Genomic DNA, 18,876 nt, shown 5'->3' with positions numbered 1-18,876 from the left:
ATTATTTTTAAAGATTGAGGGGGAACGGTAAAGCAAATTCTCTCAAACATTTGGGGAGGGAGGAGGTATGTCGCTACAGGTATTTGAAGTCCTGCTTACTGGTGCCATTCACTAGCCTCCCAATCCTGTGCTTTCTGGGCATACAGTGTAGTTGCTGGGAATTCTTAGGCTGATGGGATGTAAGCAGAAGTGACACTTCCAGGTGGGAGTTTTAAGAGCCAGTTGGGCCTGACCAGGCAGTGGTGCAGTGGATAGAGCATCAGACTGGGATGCAGAGGACCTAGGTTCGAGACCCTGAGGTCGCCAGCTTGAGTGCAGGCTCATCTGGTTTGAGCAAAGCTCACCAGCTTGGACCCTAGGTTGCTGACTTGTGCAAGGGGTTACTCGGTCTGCTGTAGCCCCACGGTCAAGGCATGTATGAGAAAGCAATCAATGAATAACTAAGGTGTTACAACGAAAAACTGATGATTGATGCTTCTCATCTCTTTTCGTTCCTGTATCTCTGTCCCTATCTATCCTTCTCTCTGACTCTGTCTCTGAAAAAAAGGAAAAAAAGAGCCAGTCGGTTCTCCACATACCCATGGCAGTCGACCCTTTCTGAGAAGGCAGCTGCCCCATCAGCCGGGGGGCTGTGCCAGGAGAGGTGGGACAGGACACTCAGCCAACCCGAGTGAGCGCAAAGTAAGCTCTGAGTGGAAAGCCAGAGATTGTGAATCTTGTCATAGCAGTAACAGCCAATTTTGTGTTGAAACAGCTGTTGAAAGAACTTGTCTAACAATTTAAAGTCAGTGCTTTTAGGCACCTATATTCAAGATAATCAACTGAATGGTAAATTGTAAGGCGTTTGAGTGAATCATTGAGCAAACTTCTGTGGGTTTGGAATCACGGTGCCTAGTTTTTAAACAGTAAATCCTTAAGTTCTATCTGAAGTGATTACCACAGTGACTGTCTCCATGGTGTCTGTTTTATCGCTTTTCACAGTGTCTAGGACCGACTTCACAAACATTTTACTACATTTTAGACAAAAGATAGTGCTTTGTAGTAAATGAGTTTAACTAGGTGCTTATCCTTTGTGTCAAATGACAGGAAGAGGTCTTTTGCTGATCACTGAGAACCCCCAGACTGCCCAGGTCTCTTGCTGCCTTATCAGTGTCGAGAACAAAGAAAGCAGCTTTAAAGTCCAACTAATGGGCTTCGTATTCTCCATCAGAAGCTTGTTCCCCATAGTAAATAATTAGAAACTGATGTCCTCCCGTCTTTGTTAACAGTGAACATAGTCCAAAATGTAAAAAACTTGAGTCAGTATGGAAAAGATTTGTTTTAGGGGAGACTCATTTCTGATAATAAATTTGCCCTCTTGAAAAAGGGCTTGTTCTTATGTTCTAACTCATTTCCTTCCCGGCCCTTGCCGTCTGTTTGAAACTGTTAGTGGATAACGTTCTTAGTAAGATGAAGGGAACCGTTTGCCGTACAAATATTTGAGTCCTGTGCTGGACTGGAGGAGCTCTGAGCCCAGGGGTACAGAAACGGTGCTTCAAAGCAGTCCACGGAAGCCCTCCATTCTCCAGGCTTCTTTGCACTTAAGTTGCGCCATGTGACTTAGACCCCATGCTGATGCCTCCTTTGTCCCTTCTGCCCACTGAGATGTTGGGAAACACGTTAAATCAGCAATTACAAGGTGAAAGATCTTCTAGTATGGCTTTATAATAACTACTGTTTATTGAGTGCATACAATGGGGCCTGTCCACAGTACTTCATTCGTCCCAGCAAACCTGAAGCAACTTCTGTATGTTAGTCACAGTGCTAGGATGCAAAGCTAGTACCAACCTAGTACTTGTTCTAAAGTTTTGCTTTGTTTTCAGAGAAACAGGCAGGCAGGCAAAGATACGAGAAGAATCAACTTGTAGTTGAGGCACTTACATAGTTCATTGATTGCTTCTCATACGTGCCTTGACCTGGGGGTGGGGGGCTCAGGCCAAGCCAGCAACACCCCCTTGCTCAAGCCAGAGACCTTGTGCTTCAAGTCAGCGACCATGGGATCATGTAAATGATCCTGCGCTCAAGCCAGATAAACCTGCATTCAATTTGGTGACCTCGGAGTTTTGAACCTGGGTCCTCGGCATCCCAGGTTGACGCTGTATCCACTGCACCACCACTGGTCAGGCCTAACGGTTGAGTTACAGTCTAATGGAGGAGCTCAAGGGAGATGCATAAATAGCTTTTATGATGGTGTCATTAGAGTGAGAGTGGGGTGTCCGAGAGAAGGTATGATCAGAGACTAGAACTGAAAAAAGATTAACTCCTAAGATGGGAATGTACATACTTGACACTGGCAAACAAAATATGGAGACATTGCAATCTTTTTTATTCTTCCGGACTGTCCCTTTTGTAACTTACTGTCATATAACTCGTTACCTTATGTACAACTTTGGGGATGTGAGGACACCACCAGCATTCAGTTAACACGCACCTTCTGAGACCACATCTACAAAGGGGAGCCTGCCTGAGCTAGCGTCACGTGCCTGGGACGAGACTGTCAGCTTCCGAAGCGCCTGTGCCCCTTTGGGGCAGAGCTTTGCGTGCCCTACTCCAGTGAGGCCCTAGGGTTCCCATCACAGCCCTAGCATTCCAACAAGAAGGCCAGGCCAGTTAATCACAGCTGCCTGATGTTCGGTGACCTTGTTCTCACATGTCTAAGTTAGTAGGACTCTTTGAATTCCAGATAATTCCCAGAGTGCATAATTCTAGAAGCTGATAAGGTTTAGAGAACATTGGTTGAGATTGATGGAGAGAGAAATGATGGGAGAATTGTGAGCCATTCATCTCACACTGTGGCCTCTGTCTTCAAGGACTCTATAGCCACATGTGGCTAGTGACTTCTGTTTTCTGCCGGTCTCAGCCTATGCCTGGCAGCACTCACCTGGGCCCAAGGAGAACTCTCACAGACATTTCTCCTTTTGGGGCCAACATTGTGGCTAGATAGTCCTTTGTGGTTCTTATTATGACTGCAAGACGCACGTCAGTGACAACCATTGGGGAACTCTGAAAAACCATGATGTATTATTACTAACAGGTTCTAGAGCAGGGGTCTCAAACTTGCGGCCTGCCGAACAATTTTATGCAGCCCGCAGACTAATCCACGAAGTTCAAAATATTTTGGATAAAATTAAGTAAGCCTAGGGGCCTACTTGTATTTTTCATTTCTCTAGCATCCTAGCTAGATATTAGCTTAGTTAACAGCAGTTGTGATGCGAACTACAGTTTCTGGTCGTTTTGTGACACTGAGTAAACTGCATGTACGATTGTGCTTGTGGTACTGATTTTTTGTTTTCAACTGCAGTGAGAAAAGTGTTGCGTAACAGTTGCCTTTTGTAGACCTAGTGCGGCCCGCCGAACGGCTGTGATCTTGCTCTGCGGCCCACATGCTGAGTTGAGTTTGAGACCCCTGTTCTAGAGGGTACATGGTGCACCGAGGGCCACACTATATAAGGTCAATATTGGTTTGCTCTTCACTTATGAGCCAATGTAATGTCAATTCAGAAATACCTCCTGACCCAGCAGCTAATTTGATATTTTAGAAATTGTAGACACCTCCCCCATCTTAGGAAGGTGGTCTCATCAGCCCCAGGAGAATAAAGTGAAATTCAACACCATCTCCATCATGTGACTCCTGACCATTTGGCAAGAGGTATTTATGGTCTTTGTGTCAAAAGGTTTTGCTCCCTGGACTAAAGCCCTGAGGTGTGAATGTCAGGAAGCAAATATTAACAGCGTTGCAGGCTTTTTCCCACTACTCCCCTTCCCGAACTGTTTTTGTTTTTTTTGTTTTGTTTTGTTTTTTTACAGAGACAGCGTCAGAGAGAGGGATAGACAGGGACAGACAGACAGACAGGAACGGAGAGAGATGAGAAGCATCAATCATTACTTTTTCGTTGCAACATCTTAGTTCATTGATTGCTTTCTCATATGTGCCTTGACCACGGGCCTTCAGCAGATCGAATAACCCCTTACTCGAGCCAATGACCTTGGATCCAAGCTGGTGAGCTTTTGTTCAAACCAGATGATCGCGCTCAAGCTGGCGACCTTGGGGTCTTGAACCTTGGTCCTCGGCATCCCAGTCCAATGCTCTATCCACTGTGCAACCTCCTGGTCAGGCTCCCGAACTGTTTTAAACTGTCCCAGAATGTTCCAAATCTCCTCTCCTGTCTCTTGATAGTCCTTTTTCCTTCCATACCCTCTTCAAGTGATAAAAATTCAGTAGAAGCACAGTTGGAGGGTTGGGGAGACAGGAAAGGGAAAGATGGAAAGAGCAGACCTTGTCCTGCTACCCGGGTGCCTTTAAGTCCAAGGCATAATCGAGAAGGACAGTAGTGTACCCTATCCTCAGTCAACCCCTGGCCACTGGTCTGAATCGAGGATTGAGGATTAGTGGCAGGTCTACACCGGGGTCTGAAATGCTACTCATCAGACACTGGAAGATCTGGCTACCTTTGGTTTTAGGCACGGCCTCTGGTGGGTGCTGTTGGCCTCGTGAACATGTTCAGCAAGTACAGTGGGTCTTTTGACTCGGCCCCTGGGGCACAAGAACCGGACTGGAGTCCAGGGGCAGGTGGCTCAGGGCGCCATCCCCATACAGGTGCAGGCTGTTACGGGCGATCAGCTCCCTGGCCATGAGCACAAACACTTCATCTATGTTCTTGGATTCCTTGGCTGATGTCTCCAAAACAGCCAGGAGGCCGTATTTCTCAGCCAGGGTACAGGCATCCTCGAACAGAACGTGCCGTTTTTCCCACAGGTCACATTTGTTTCCTGGGAGGCAGAGAGAAGCAAATACCACATTGAGTAACTTAACACAATTAAAAAAACAACAACCCTAAAACTAAAAAGAAACTTAGTTTAGCAATATGTTCACATGCATTCATTCACACATAGTAGTTCAGCACACATTGACTGAAAAGAAAACCACAGATGGCTGGGAACAGAGCCACTATCTTAATTCACTGTTCTTAAGATCTTTAAGATCTGCAGGGAGTGGGCCAGAAGTGTGTGCTTTATTGGCTGGGACAGGTGGAGCTTCTGTATTCTTGGGAGGGGCTGTCACTGCTTCTAAGTGTGACAGGGTCAGAGGGTGCCAGAGTGGTTCTCTCAGGCTTCTCTTTCCTCCCTTCAGGTCCTGTCCCCATCTCCCCTAACCCCCCAGCTACAGAGCTGTGGACTCTGAGACAGAACTGGGTCTAGCTGAGCTAAGATTTGTGATCAGGATTTCTTGGGTTGAAGCTGTGGAAAGACTTAGTTTCTTTGTTATATTTTGCATCTAACAAAATCTATAGACTTGACATTCAATGGATCTTTTTTTTTTTTTTTTTTTTGAGATTTTTAAAATGCATTTATTTATTTGAGCCAAACTGATGCTCTATGCTGGGGAGCATGATCTCCAGTGCTCCTCAATAAGTCTTTTTTTTTTTTTTCCCAGAGACAGTGAGAGAGAGAGAGAGAGAGAGGGATAGACAGGACAGACAGACAGGAACGGAGAGATGAGAAGTATCAATCATTAGTTTTTCATTTTTTTTTTTTCTTTTTCTTTCTGAAGCTGGAAACGGGGAGAGACAGACAGACTCCCGCATGCGCCCGACCGGGATCCACCCGGCATGCCCACCAGGGGCGACGCTCTGCCCACCAGGGGGCGATGCTCTGCCCCTCCGGGGCGTCGCTCTGCTGCGACCAGAGCCACTAGCGCCTGGGGCAGAGGCCAAGAAGCCATCCCCAGCGCCCGGGCCATCTTTGCTCCAATGGAGCCTTGGCTGCGGGAGGGGAAGAGAGAGACAGAGAGGAAGGAGGGGGGGCGGGGGTGGAGAAGCAAATGGGCGCTTCTCCTATGTGCCCTGGCCGGGAATCGAACCTGGGTCCCCCGCACACCAGGCCGACGCTCTACCGCTGAGCCAACCGGCCAGGGCAATCATTAGTTTTTCATTGCGCTTTGCAACACCTTAGTTTTTAATCAATTGCATTCTCATATGTGCGTTGACCGTGGGCCTTCAGCAGACCAAGTAACCCCTTGCTTGAGCCAGCGACTTTGGGCTTAAGCTGGTGAGCTTTTGCTCAAACCAGATGAGCCCACGCTCAAGATGGTGACCTCAGGGTCTCGAGCCTGGGTCTTCCACATCCCAGTCCGACGCTCTATCCACTGCACCACCGCCTGGTCAGGCTCCTCAATAAGTCTTGATGAATGTGCATGCAGGTGCTTGACTACCCACACGGAGGAGGTGGCCACAAGCCACTGAACGTGGACAGCAGTAGAGGCTGGACAAGGAAAGGAGTGATTCCCCCTTTGAGCCTGTAGAGGGCGCACGGTCCTGCTGGCACCTTGCTCTCAGCCCAGAGACACGGATTTCAGATTTCTGGTCTGGAACGGATTGCGAACACATTTCTGTTGTTTTTCAGGCACCCAGTTTATGGTAATTTAACACAGAAACCACAGGAACCTAACTCAGGTATGTACCTTCAAGAAAACCATATGCGGCCTGACCTGTGGTGGCGCAGTGGATAAAGCGTCGACCTGGAAATGCTGAGGTCGCCAGTTCGAAACCCTGGGCCTGCCTGGTCAAGGCACATATGGGAGTTGATGCTTCCAGCTCCTCCCCCCTTCTCTATCTCTGTCTCTCTCCTCTCTAAAAATGAATAAATAAAATAAAATTAAAATAAAAAAAAAAACCATATGCCTTTTTATAGCTGGAGAGGTTTAAGCTCAGGGCACAGCTCTGCCTCTTAGAAGAAAGGTGAGAGAGCCCCTTGGTGGGGGCAGGGATGTTCAGAGTAGGAATCCCTGAGCCAGGAGTCTAGGCAACCCCTCACCCTGATCTGTGGCTTCTGGGCTGGGTCACACTCACTGGGTCTGACTTTTATTACCTGCTCCTCCCACCTGTCCCAGTGCCACACCAGCTTAACGGCTTTGGCTCTCCCTGCCCTACCTCCCAATAGCTGGTGGCTGCACACCTCAGAATAAGCCAGGATACCTGCAATCTGAGTCCCTGCTTACTGTGTGTTCTCTGTGGGCACCAGAGATGCTTGGCCCTGGCCCCTAAGGAAGGGCTTCTTTGTGTTGTTTGGGAGGCAAGAGTCACACAGATATTTAAAAAGCTATACAAGAATGGAACCGTCCAAGACGGGCTATGAAATAACACATCCTAAGGACCAGGTAAACAGTATGAGTTCTTAGCAGTACAGGTGTGCCCTCCATTATTCACATTTCCCAAATCCAAAACACTCTGAAACCTCTACTTTTTTTTTTTTAAGATTTTTTTTTCATTTTATTTATTCATTTTTAGAGGGGCGGGAGAGAGAGAGAGAGAGAGAGAGAGAGAAGGGAGGAGGAGCTGGAAGCATCAACTCCCATATGTGCCTTGACCAGGCAAGCCTAGGGTTTCGAACCGGTGACCTCAGCATTTCCAGGTCGACGCTTTATCCACTGTGCTACCACAGGTCAGGCTACTTTTTTTTTTTAACTAAAAAAAAAAAAAAGTTTAAGTTATTGATTTGAGAGAGACAGAGGAAGGGAGAGAGAGAGGAAGAGAAAAACATCAATCTGTTGTTCCAATTATTTATGCATTCATTATTTGATTCTTGTGTGTGCCCTGATCAGAGATTGAACCTACAACCTTGGCATACCAGGACAATACTTTAACCAACTGAGCTACCTAAATTTTTGGGTAATTTAGCAGACAGTAAAATCTGCCCTCAACTGGTCATTTGAAGTTTTTATTTAACCTGCTTTGTATGTCTATTCATATATTTCACTGCATAAATATGCATTTGACCATAAGATATTGGCCCAGACCCTGCTGAGAGTGTCAGGTAACATAAAATGCTAAGATACGACAAATTACAGATTCTGAAATCTTTGGCCTTAAGGGTTTTCACTAGAGAGGTTACGGACCTGCAAATATAAGAGAGTTAAAGTGAAAGATTTGCCTGAGAAAATATAAGAGAGTTAAAGTGAAAGGTTTTCCTGAGATCCTAAGGGGACAAATATCAGGTGCTGAAGAAAGTGCTGGGGCGGCTCAGGGGATAAAGCATCGTCTCGGTGCACCAAGGTTGCCGTTCGATCCCTGGTCAGGGCATGGGCAAGAAGCAATAAATGAGTGCACAACTAAATGGAACGAGTTAATGCTTTTGTCTCCCTCTCAAATCAATGGGAAATAGAAAAAAGAATTATGAGACAGAACATCCAGTATAACTTTAAAAAGTTGGCTCCTGGCCCTGGCCGGTTGGCTCAGTGGTAGAGCGTCAGCCTGGCGTGCAAGGGGTCCCGGGTTCGATTCCCGGCCAGGGCACACAGGAGAAGCGCCCATCTGCTTCTCCACCCCTCCCCCTCTCCTTCCTCTCTGTCTCTCTCTTCCCCTCCAGCAGCAAGGCTCCATTGGAGCAAAGATGGCCCGGGCGCTGGGGATGGCTCCTTGGCCTCTGCCCCAGGCGCTAGAGTGGCTCTGGTCGCAGCAGAGCGACGCCCCGGAGGGGCAGAGCATCGCCCCCTGGTGGGCGTGCCAGGTGGATCCCGGTCGGGTGCATGCGGGAGTCTGTCTGACTGTCTCTCCCGGTTTCCAGCTTTGGAAAAAAAAAAAAAAAAAGTTGGCTCCTGAACTCTTCCTCTGATGGAATGTCTGAAGAGTTCAGAGGTCAGGCACAGAGCAGAGGGATACGAAAAATAAGAGGCCAGCCATGCTCGGGAGGCTGGAGGAGCCTTGTTAATCGTGCTCAGGAGTTTGTGTGTTATCTGGAGGGCCATGGGGGACCAGCGAGGATTTTAAACACAGGGACATTACCAAGGAGCTGATCTCTGTGAATGGCTGGAGAAAGAGGACAGTAGAAATCCATGCACAGCCATGTTTTTGCCATTGGTGTGGAGGGGGAGTGGCTGCCAGGGGCCAGGGTCAACTTATGAGAGAGGAGGGAGGAGAAGGCACCTCTGTTGGCAAAACTGAAACCACAGAGAAATAGCAGGAACGTTAACACTTTCATGAACGTCAGTCTGCTAGGACTGCTCCCGTTTCAGGCCATGAGTTCACTTTGCCATTGAACTTGCTGTTAGTTTTGATGTCAGCGTGTCCATCACATTCATCTGAGTGGCCCCCTCAGGGATGTGGAGCTCTCTGACTCTGTGAACCTTAGCCTGCAGAGCACTTCCTGTGTGGTCTGCACAGATATGTGCAGCAAGACAGCCGGGCACCTGCGTAAGACAGGTCTGGGCCCCATCGCAGGTCTTCTGGATGAGAAACTACATTGCAGCCCTGAGGTTTGTGTTCTTAGCTACTTCACACCACCCTCCCTCTCATTTTCAAGTGACTGATGGGAATCTCTGGGCTAGACACTTTCTGAGGTCCTGTCCACCATTTGCACTTTTATGATTTCATGGTCCCCTGCCACCAGAAAACACAAAATGCTGAGCATGGGCAGAGGGAGCCGGGAAAGCCAGTTAAACCCTTTGAAAACACCATACCGATCAGCATAATGACCAAGTTCGCAGCGCCGTATTTTTCTATCTCGTGAATCCAGTGAGGAACGGACTCGAAGGTGGACCGCCGGGTGAGGTCGTACGCGATGATGGCCGCATGGGCGCTGCGGTAGTAGCTCTGGGTGATGGTCCGGAAGCGCTCCTGGCCTGCGGTGTCCCACACTTGCATCTGCAGAGGGGCAAGAAAGGGGATGGCATCAGGAGTTCCCATGCCTGACAGGGACTTGCTCACCTAAGTCATCGGCTAAATAGAGGTGCCTGGGTCTCACTTCTAGATACCCACACTCAGGACGTCGGGGCTGGGGCCCATGTATCTATTTTTTTCAGTTGCTCCCCAGGGTAACTGGGATGGGTTTTCAGGTTGGGAGCATCCCAGCTCAGGGATGCTTCAGTAGGAGAGAGGGTTCCAAGGTCCTGGGGTCTGGCATTCTTTTCCCTTTTCACCTCAATCATCCCTTAGTTCAGATGTTGGAGTCTATCCCTTGAGCCTGCCCATTGGTATTAACACCGAAAAAGGAGATACTGTTGGCTGAATGGTTTTAATTTTAAAGAGCCACTCTGCCATTTATGTTCAGGGTGTCCTCATAACATAACCATCCAAACTGCCATCCTGAGCAATGACACCAATTTATGCATCCTCCAACAGTGTCTGATGATACCTGTTCTGCATATACTTACATTATTGACAAAGTTTAATTTTTTTAATTTATTTTTTTACAGAGACAGAGAGAGAGTCAGAGAGAGGGATAGACAGGGACAGACAGACAGGAACGGAGAGAGATGAGAAGCATCAATCACTAGTTTTTCATTGCGCGTTGCAACACCTTAGTTGTTCATTGATTGCTTTCTCATATGTGCCTTGACCGCAGGCCTTCAGCAGACCGAGTAACCCCTTGCTGGAGCCAGCGACCTTGGGTCCAAGCTAGTGGGCTTTTGCTCAAACCAGATGAGCCCGCACTCAAGTTGGAGACCTTGGGGTCTCGAACCTGGGTCCTCTGCATCCCAGTCCAACGCTCTATCCACTGCGCCACCGCCTGGTCAGGCGACAAAGTTTAATTTTTAAAGAAAGTTTGCAAACATATACAAAATTAGAAGAAAACAATGAACTAGAGAGAAGAGAATATACCCATCATCCCAGATTCAATAATTATCAAGAGCCTGCCCATTGGTTAGGGCAGGCGGATAGGTGGTGGCGCTCTATCCACTGCACCACCGCCTGGTCATGCAGCCTGACCAGGCGGTGGCACAGTGGATAGACCGTTGGACTGGGATGAAGAGGACCCAGGTTCGAGACCCCGAGGTTGCCAACTTGAGCGTGGGCTCATCTGGTTTGAGCAAAAGCCCACCAGCTTGGACCCAAGGTCGCTGGCTCAAGCAAGGGGTTACTCGGTCTGCTGAAGGCCCGCGGTCAAGGCACATATGAGAAAGCAATCAATGAACAACTAAGGTGTTGCAACGAAAAACTGATGATTGATGCTTCTCATCTCTCTCTGTTCCTGTCTGTCTGTCCCAGTCTATCTCTCTCTCTGACTCTCTCTCTCTGTCCCTGTAAAAAAAAAGAAAAGAAAAGAAAAGATCATGCCACTCTTGTTATATCTAGTCTGTTCTGTTGATATTTTTCTTTAAGCAAGAGAGAGAGAGAGAGACAGACAGACAGGAAGGGAGAGAGATGAGAAGCATCTATTCTTTGTTGTGGCACCTTAGTTGTTCATTGATTGCTTTCTCACATGTGCCTTGACTGAGGGACTCTAGCCAAGCCAGTGACTCCTTGCTCAAACCAGTGACCTTGGGCTTCAAGCCAGCAACCTTGGGCTTCAAGCTAGTGACCTTTGGGCTCAAGCCAGCAACCATGGGGTCATGTCTATGATCCCATGCTCAAGCTGGTGAGCCTGCGCCCAAGCTGGTGACCTCAGGGTTTCAAACCTGGGTCTTCTGTGTCCCAGTCCCACACTCTATCCATTGTGCCACTGCCTGGTCAGGCTGTTCTGTTGATTTCTTTGAGGTATTATTTTAAAGCAAATCCCAGACTTAATGTCATTTCATCCCTATATACGTGGATACACACATTGCTATAAATGTGGACATTTTCTTTTGTAACCACAATGCCAATATCACTGCTAATAAATTTTTTGATAATTCCTTGGTATCATTTAATACTAAGCCCATATGAAAATTTTTCCAATTATGCTCTGGCCGGGTAGCCCAGTTTAGAGCATCGTCTTGACACACCAAGGTGTTGGGTTTGATTCCCAGTCAGGGCACATACAAAAGTCAACCAGTGAATGCATAAGTGAGCGAAACAGCAAATCGATATCTCTCTCTCTCCCTTCTTCTCTTTCTAAAATCAATAAATAAAGTAAAAATTTAAAAAAGAATATTAAAAAAACAAGAAAGAAAATGTTCCTGACTGTCTCCAAAAATGCCTTTTTACTGCTGTTTTTTAAAATCAGGATCCCAAACAAGACCCATTTATTACATCTTTATCGACACTTGAATCTTTTCTAATCAAATGGGTAAAAGATAATATCTCATTGTTAGTTTGTTATTTAATTATGAGTGAGGATGGATACCTTTACATCTTATAAAATTCGTGCAACTTTTTTTTTCAATCTGTGAATTGTATACCTTTTGTATTTGGTTGTTGAGCTTTTGCTTGGCTATTTATCACATTAAAGAAGTTAGCCCTTTGTCAAGTCCCATACATGCAAATATTTCTTTCCAATTTGTCACTCACTGTTTGACTTGGTTTATGGTGTTTTGGAATAGGTAGAAGTTTGAGCTTTATCTAGTTACACAGAAATATATAAATTTGGCCTTGGGACAGTTAGACTGAGCAATATTTTCCCTTATGGTTTCTGGGTTTCTCATCTTACCGCAAAGCCCCATTTCCTCATTCTCCAAAGATAAAAGTAAATGCAACTATGTTTTTTCCCTGGTACTTTTATGATACCATGTTTTATATTTAAGTCTTTTTTGCCTCAGGCATGTGTTTGGGTGTTAAGGGCTCTGGCTGAAAGAGGGGGAGCAAACCCTGTGCCCCCTGACCTTCACTCTCTTGCCGTCGATCTCGAGGGAGCGTACAGTGAAGTCCACCCCGATTGTGTTATGCTGTGTCTCCGTGTAGACCCCGGATCTGAAGTGCTGCACCACGCACGTCTTCCCCACGTTGGTATCCCCGATGAGGATAATCTTGAACAAATAGTCAAAGTTCTCGTCTGCTGCCCTGGCTGAGCTGGAGAATTGCATGGCTCTTGCTACCTAGAATGGAACGAGGCGGAAAAGAAGGAATTCGGCGTCTCTTGAGCGAGCACCTACCAGGCACCAGGCACTGTTCTAGGCACTAGGAGTCCAGAACAGTACAAGACAGAGGGAGAGCATTGCTTTCATACCATTAGCATCCTCGTGGGAGAAGGACACTTCCAAGGCAGCTGCCCCTACAAGCTCACACCTACGTTAGGTGGGTTGACACTACTTTAGGGGTGTCCTTGGAATGAAGAGGTTCTACTGCCACCCTCTGCTGGGCCCACTACACAACTACACAGTCAACAGTCAGATAGCATGGATGGAAATCCTAGTTATCAAGACCGGGTGCCCCATGCTCCATGCAGGCATCCCCAAACTACGGCCCACGGGCCGCATGAGGCCCCCTGAGGCCATTTATCCAGCCCCCCGCCGCACTTCCGGAAGGGGCACCTCTTTCATTGGTGGTCAGTGAGAGGAGCACTGTATGTGGCAGCCCTCCAACGGTCTGAGGGACAGTGAACTGGCCCTCTGTGTAAACAGTTTGGGGACCCCTGCTGCATAGTATGCCCACACAGCAGGAGTATGGCAGAGAAGGTGCCCACTGGAGTGTCTTCTCTGCCAGTTATCAGTTGGAGGACATGCCTAGCTGTAACCCTATCCACGTTTTGCATGGACAGAAGGACCCCAGTCAACCAGCAACAAGGACCACAAGGACCGACAAGATTTGACAGAGAAGACAGTTTAGGGAAGAGTGACATGGTCTTTTCCTTCCAGCTGGCACTTAATTTTTCTTCACCAGGAAATTAGGATTGTGAGAATATTCAAAGAGAAAACTGTGGTGAGAAAGTTTATGGTATGCTTTACCAGAAGCTGAAAAATAACTTAAAGTTTCTAAATGACAGGGTTTCCTAAACTAACGATGATATTGGAGTTATTTGGGGAGATAATTAAAAATATACATTCCTGCCTGACCTGTGGTGGCGCAGTGGATAAAGCGTAGACCTGGAAGTGCTGAGGTCGCTGGTTCGAAACCCTGGGCTTGCCTGGTCAAGGCACATATGGGAGTTGATGCTTCCAGCTCCTCCCCCCTTCTCTCTCTCTGTCTCTCCTCTCCCTCTCTCTGTCTCTCCCTCTCCTCTCTAAAAAATGAATAAATAATTTAAAAATAAATAAATAAATAAAAATATACATTCCTGAAGCCCGTCCAAGATCTGCTAAAGATATTTCAAACCACAGCACACACAGGCATGCGCACACGCACATGCACACACTATCCCCAAGTGATTCTGATGCCTCGCCAGGCTTGGGGGCTGTTGCTCAACACACACCTGAACTTTATTCTCACCTTCAGCACCTCTGATCAACTGCTCTTCTAGGCTTCAAGATCATTGATCATGAGGAACTCACTCACTATCTCCTGCAAAAATCCATTTTGAGTGTGCAGCTCTAACTTACGTGGGCTGAAGTCTATCTCCTTGGGGTTCCAGTCGTTGGCCCTCAGGCTTGGCCAGGTCTGGGCAGATTCCGATTCCACATGACAGCCCGCCAGATATTTGGAGCAGCAGGCAAATATCCCCAAGCCCTCAACTGTCCCGCATCGCCATTGTGTTGGGGCTCCTCACCTAATGCCTCATAAAATACATGAAACCTCGCCCCAGTTGATGATTAAATTTGATGTGCTGCAAATTGCTCCTGCCCTACGCTACCTTTCTTCATTTCCCCCAGTTTTATTCTTTGGTTTTCTCTAAAGTCATAGAAAGGGTCAAGTCTATATCATTATACAAATTTAAAATGCACAAAAATATCCAATCTATAAAAGCCCCATACTTGTCCTGGACACCTCCGGGGTCACTTGTGGCTCATTGATCCAGCAGACAAGAGACACAGTCAAACCCCCTCTGACTTTTCAAATAAAGCCATTCTACTTCCAGTGTCTTATCACTATAACTTGAGTTGAAATCTTCCCTCCATGTTCCCCCAACCCCCACCCCCAGGAAGTCCTCAGGGTTTCCACAAAAGCCCCTTTAACTCAGCCTGTACGCCCTGCAAGGAGAAAGCGGTGTCCGCCCGCCCAACCCTCCATTCTGCATCCTGTAGCCTTCGCCTTCTAGGTTCACCTGTCGCTTACCTGTCTTGCTCTCTCACCTCTGCTAGCAGGTAAGGTTTTCTTTTTTTGTCCTTGTTTTCGTTTTCGGCCCTTGGGCCCCTTCTTCCTGCTGCCTCGCTGCGTGGTGGGAACTGTAGTTCTGCCAGGTTGGGCGGCCGGAGAAAGTGAAAGGAAAGGGAAGCTCTCCCACCGCCCCTGAGCCCGGAGCCGCCGCTGGGCACCAGCTCAGGTGAGGCGCTGGCTAGCGTTCACTGTGCAACAGTCTGCGAACCTAACCTTGCAAAGCCAGTTAACCAAGCCAATGCCCAGTAACCCACCCCGTCCCTTCTCTCTACTCTCCTCCTATGCAACCTCCTCCCCTTTCTCCTGATGTTCCTTGTTTACCTGGGGTGGGGTGGGGGCTCTAGTGAAGCAAACACAATTTACAGGATACCGATCTGGGTCTTGAGTCTAATTGCTTTGTAGATTTGAATTACTCTTCTTAGGGAGCCACTACGAGAAAGGAGGCGATTCAAAGAGAAGATTAAAAAGACGGAAAGATTAAAAAGACGGAAAGAACCTTGAATGTATTATATAAGGGAAGAAAGAGCCGGGAAACACTTCTGTTTCCTTCCGTCAAATACTCTACCACAGATCAGAGGATCAGAGGTTAATTTCTAGGTCTGAGGAAACAGAGTCGATCAGTCCACGATGCTGGCCGTAGATATATAAAGCCAAGGTGAATTTTCCACACACACCATATATATATAAATAATTTTTTTCCCCCTGCAGAGTCTAGAAGAGTCACTAGTTGTCAGGTTATAAGATGCGATTTTCTCCGCTATGGAGAATGTAACATTTGGCCCTTAAGCCTCTGTAGGCACAGTATGCAAAACAGAAACATCCGATTGATAAAATATTTAGGTTGGTGTAGTGTTTTCAAACTGTGGAGCTGAGACCTATGAATGAGTCATGAAATCCGTTTCAGTGGGTTGCAACCACATTTTTATAGAAAAGGTTAACAAAACAATTTTCAGAATGTGCAGCAAGACACAACATTGTTCTGTGAAACATTTGGGCCTGTGTATCCTGGAGGTGATATAAAATGTGCTCCTTACTGTGGGCTGAGATCTAGAACGATTGAAGTGCTAAAATAGAGGACAATTTGGTCACTATCCAAGAACAATTTCTATGATTCCTTCAGATAACCTTGAAAATATCATTTATCTCACGCCAAATTCCGTGTATAGATCAAATTTCAGGAACTGCTCTTGAGTAAGGTGAACCTAATGCTGGTACGTGGGCCAAGAAAACAGAAGACACTGCCAAATGCAGACTGCCACCTGGAGAGCCACAGGCATATATCTGCGACCTGGAAATGAAATGTAGGTCAAGATCCACCACAAACATGTGGGCGGGTGCAGGGACAGGAAATAGAGCCTGTTAGATGTCAATGTCAGTGAGGTTACAGATCAAATGTTTTCTTCTGTTGAAGGGAAAAGTCAGCTGACTCAGACACAGTACTTGGAGAACATCTAGAGTAGAAATTAAATGGTGAGCTGTCCAGATGGTTATATGGAAACCAAGGAGGAATTGTGCCCCACCCTACTCTGACCCCCTCCATCAACCGACATGACAATAAGTGCAAAGCGCATAGCTTGAGCAATGGAGAAGAAGCACTCCAGGTGGTGGCCACCAGGTTATGTACTTGTTTTATATACATGCATATATATACATATATGTACATACACACATATTTCACAATATATACATTTTACCGTTTTTTCGTTTTGTTTTGTTTTGTTTTCAGAGAGAGAGAGAGAGAGTCAGAGAGAGGAATAGATAGGGACAGACAGACAGGAACAGAGAGAGATGAGAAGCATCAATCATTAGTTTTTCATTGCGCGTTGCAACACCTTAGTTGTTCATTGATTGTTTTCTCATATGTGCCTTGACTGTGGGGCTACAGCAGACCGAGAAACCCCTTGCTCGAGCCAGTGACCTTGGGTCCAAGCTAGTGAACTTTGCTCAAACCAGATGAGCCCGCACTCAAGCTGGCGACCTCGGGGTCTCGAACCTGGGTCCTCTGCATCCCAGTCCAACGCTTTATTCACTGCGCCACCGCCTGGTCAGGCACATTTTACCGTTTTAAGTGTGCCATCCAATGGTATTAATTATATTCATATTTTTGTGCAACCATTACCACTACCCATCTCCAGAACCTTTTCACTATCCCCAACTGAAACTCTCTATCCATTAAACCAGTGGTTCTCAAAGTGTGCGCCAAGGCGCACTGGTGCACCCTAGAAGATTTCCAGGTGCACCCTATGGTATTCCAGAGAAAAATGTGCCTGTTGGGGACCAAAAAACCAACAGGGTGTTTGGAGTTTAGACTTTTGGGGGGTAGAGGTGAGGGGAATTGGCTGTAGGCTGACAGTCTGCCCAACCCCCTACCTCACTTGCCTGATTAGGTTGCAAAGGCTGTTAAGCTGTGGTGCTTACACTACCCCCCATGACTGGATGGCAGACCCCCGGAAAGACTGGAGGCAAGTTTCTTCTATCCTTTGTTTGGTGTAAAGTTAAGATGATGTGTAAGGTGGGGTTTTTCTGCACTCAACACAATGAAGAGTAAAAAGAAAGGAATTCTTCAATGTATTGATGAGGAAATGAGAGTTTGCCTTTCAAATGTATGCCCAAACATTGAAGAAATCGCTAGGGACATATCAAACTCATGTTTCTTATAAATACAAGAATGAAAAACCTTGTCTCACCTGGACCTGCCAAATTTACTAAATCTTACTAAGAATGTATCTGCTTGACTAGGCGGTGGTGCAGTGGATAGAGCGTCGGACTGGGATGCTGAGGACCCAGGTTCGAGACCCTGAGGTCGCCAGCTTGAGCGCAGGCTCATCTGGTTTGAGCAAAAGCTCACCAGCTTGGACCCAAGGTCGCTGGCTTGAGCAAGGGGTTACTTGGTCTACTGAAGGCTCACGGTCGAGGCACATATGAGAAAGCAATCAATGAACAACTAAGGTGTCGCAACAAAAAACTGATGATTGATGCTTCTCATCTCTCTCCGTTCCTGTCTATCTGTCCCTATCTCTCTCTCTCTGACTCTCTCTCTGTCTCTGTAAAAAAAAAAAAAAAGAATGTATCTATATATAAAAAGATAACTTTTTTTGTCATTTATTTTTTAACCCCTCTTTTATTATGAATTCTAAAAAGTATAACTCAAAAAATGTAACATAAAAATGTATTTATGTCAGAATAAATTTAATTTTGTCATATTTATTTCATTTAATTACCATAAAAGCATGCTTGGACTTTATATTTTTTTCTTTAATATTTGACTTAATTATTATAACATATTTCTCAGAAATTTGTATATAGTGTACCTACAATTATTGGTAGGATTTTATTTTATTTATTTATTTTTTTGTATTTTTCTGAAGTTGGAAATGGGGAGGCAGTTAGACAAACTCCTGCATGCGCCCGACCAGGATCCACCTGGCACGCCCACCAGGGGGTGATGCTCTGCCCATCTGGGGCGTTGCTCTGTTGCAACCAGAGCCATCCTCAGCGCCTGGGCCAACTTTGCTCCAATGGAGCCTTGGTTGCGGGAGGGAAAGAGAGAGACAGAGAGGAAGGAGAGGGGGAAGTGTGGAGAAGCAGATGGGCGCTTTTCCTGTGTGCCCTGGCCAGGAATCAAACCCGGGACTCCTGCACACCAGGCCGACACTCTACCACTGAGCCAACTGGCCAGGGCTTTTATTTATGTTTTTGGTCACAGAGACAGAGAGAGTCAGAGAGAGGGACAGACAGGAAGGGAGGGAGATGAGAAGCGTCAATTCTTCATTGCGGCACCTTAGTTGTTCATTGATAGCTTTCTCATATATGCCGTGACTGGGGGGCGACAGCAGACCAAGTGACCCCTTGCTCAAGCCAGCAAGATTAAGTCCAACGGGTTCGATTCCCGGCCAGGGCACACAGGAGAAACGCCCATTTGCTTCTCCACCCCTCCGCCGCGCTTTCCTCTCTG

The 18,876-nt window shown here is 46.8% G+C and overlaps 1 protein-coding gene and 1 long non-coding RNA gene across 4 annotated transcripts; one reads left to right on the top strand and one right to left on the bottom strand.

Annotated features, from left to right (window-relative positions):
- Positions 1–1,745: 1,745 nt before the first annotated feature.
- RAB19 (RAB19, member RAS oncogene family) lies at positions 1,746–15,503 on the bottom strand. 3 transcript variants are annotated; one of them, XM_066262451.1, is made up of 6 exons: positions 15,487–15,503; positions 15,243–15,350; positions 14,880–14,997; positions 12,554–12,766; positions 9,494–9,677; positions 1,746–4,809 (listed from the first exon to the last, which is right to left on the bottom strand). In XM_066262451.1, the coding sequence occupies exons 4-6, from the start codon at positions 12,752–12,754 to the stop codon at positions 4,541–4,543; spliced, it is 654 nt and encodes a 217-aa protein (XP_066118548.1). In that variant the 5' UTR covers positions 12,755–12,766; positions 14,880–14,997; positions 15,243–15,350; positions 15,487–15,503; the 3' UTR covers positions 1,746–4,540. The 3 variants fall into 3 exon arrangements, with proteins under 3 accessions (XP_066118548.1, XP_066118549.1, XP_066118550.1); XM_066262452.1 differs by lacking the exons at positions 15,243–15,350; positions 15,487–15,503 and having other exon boundaries at positions 14,897–15,190; XM_066262453.1 differs by lacking the exons at positions 14,880–14,997; positions 15,243–15,350; positions 15,487–15,503 and adding an exon at positions 14,207–14,387.
- On the top strand, positions 14,804–16,531 carry LOC136326464 (uncharacterized). Its single transcript, XR_010729454.1, has 3 exons — positions 14,804–14,908; positions 16,088–16,222; positions 16,333–16,531. It is a non-coding gene; the product is annotated as an uncharacterized lncRNA (long non-coding RNA).
- The last annotated feature ends 2,345 nt before the right edge of the window (positions 16,532–18,876 follow it).

The sequence above is a fragment of the Saccopteryx bilineata genome, chromosome 2, assembly GCF_036850765.1.
Source record: "Saccopteryx bilineata isolate mSacBil1 chromosome 2, mSacBil1_pri_phased_curated, whole genome shotgun sequence".
In the NCBI taxonomy this organism is placed as follows: Eukaryota; Metazoa; Chordata; class Mammalia; order Chiroptera; family Emballonuridae; genus Saccopteryx; species Saccopteryx bilineata.
The sequence above is the reverse complement of the archived record's forward strand: the minus strand, read 5'-3'. Positions and strand labels throughout refer to the sequence as shown.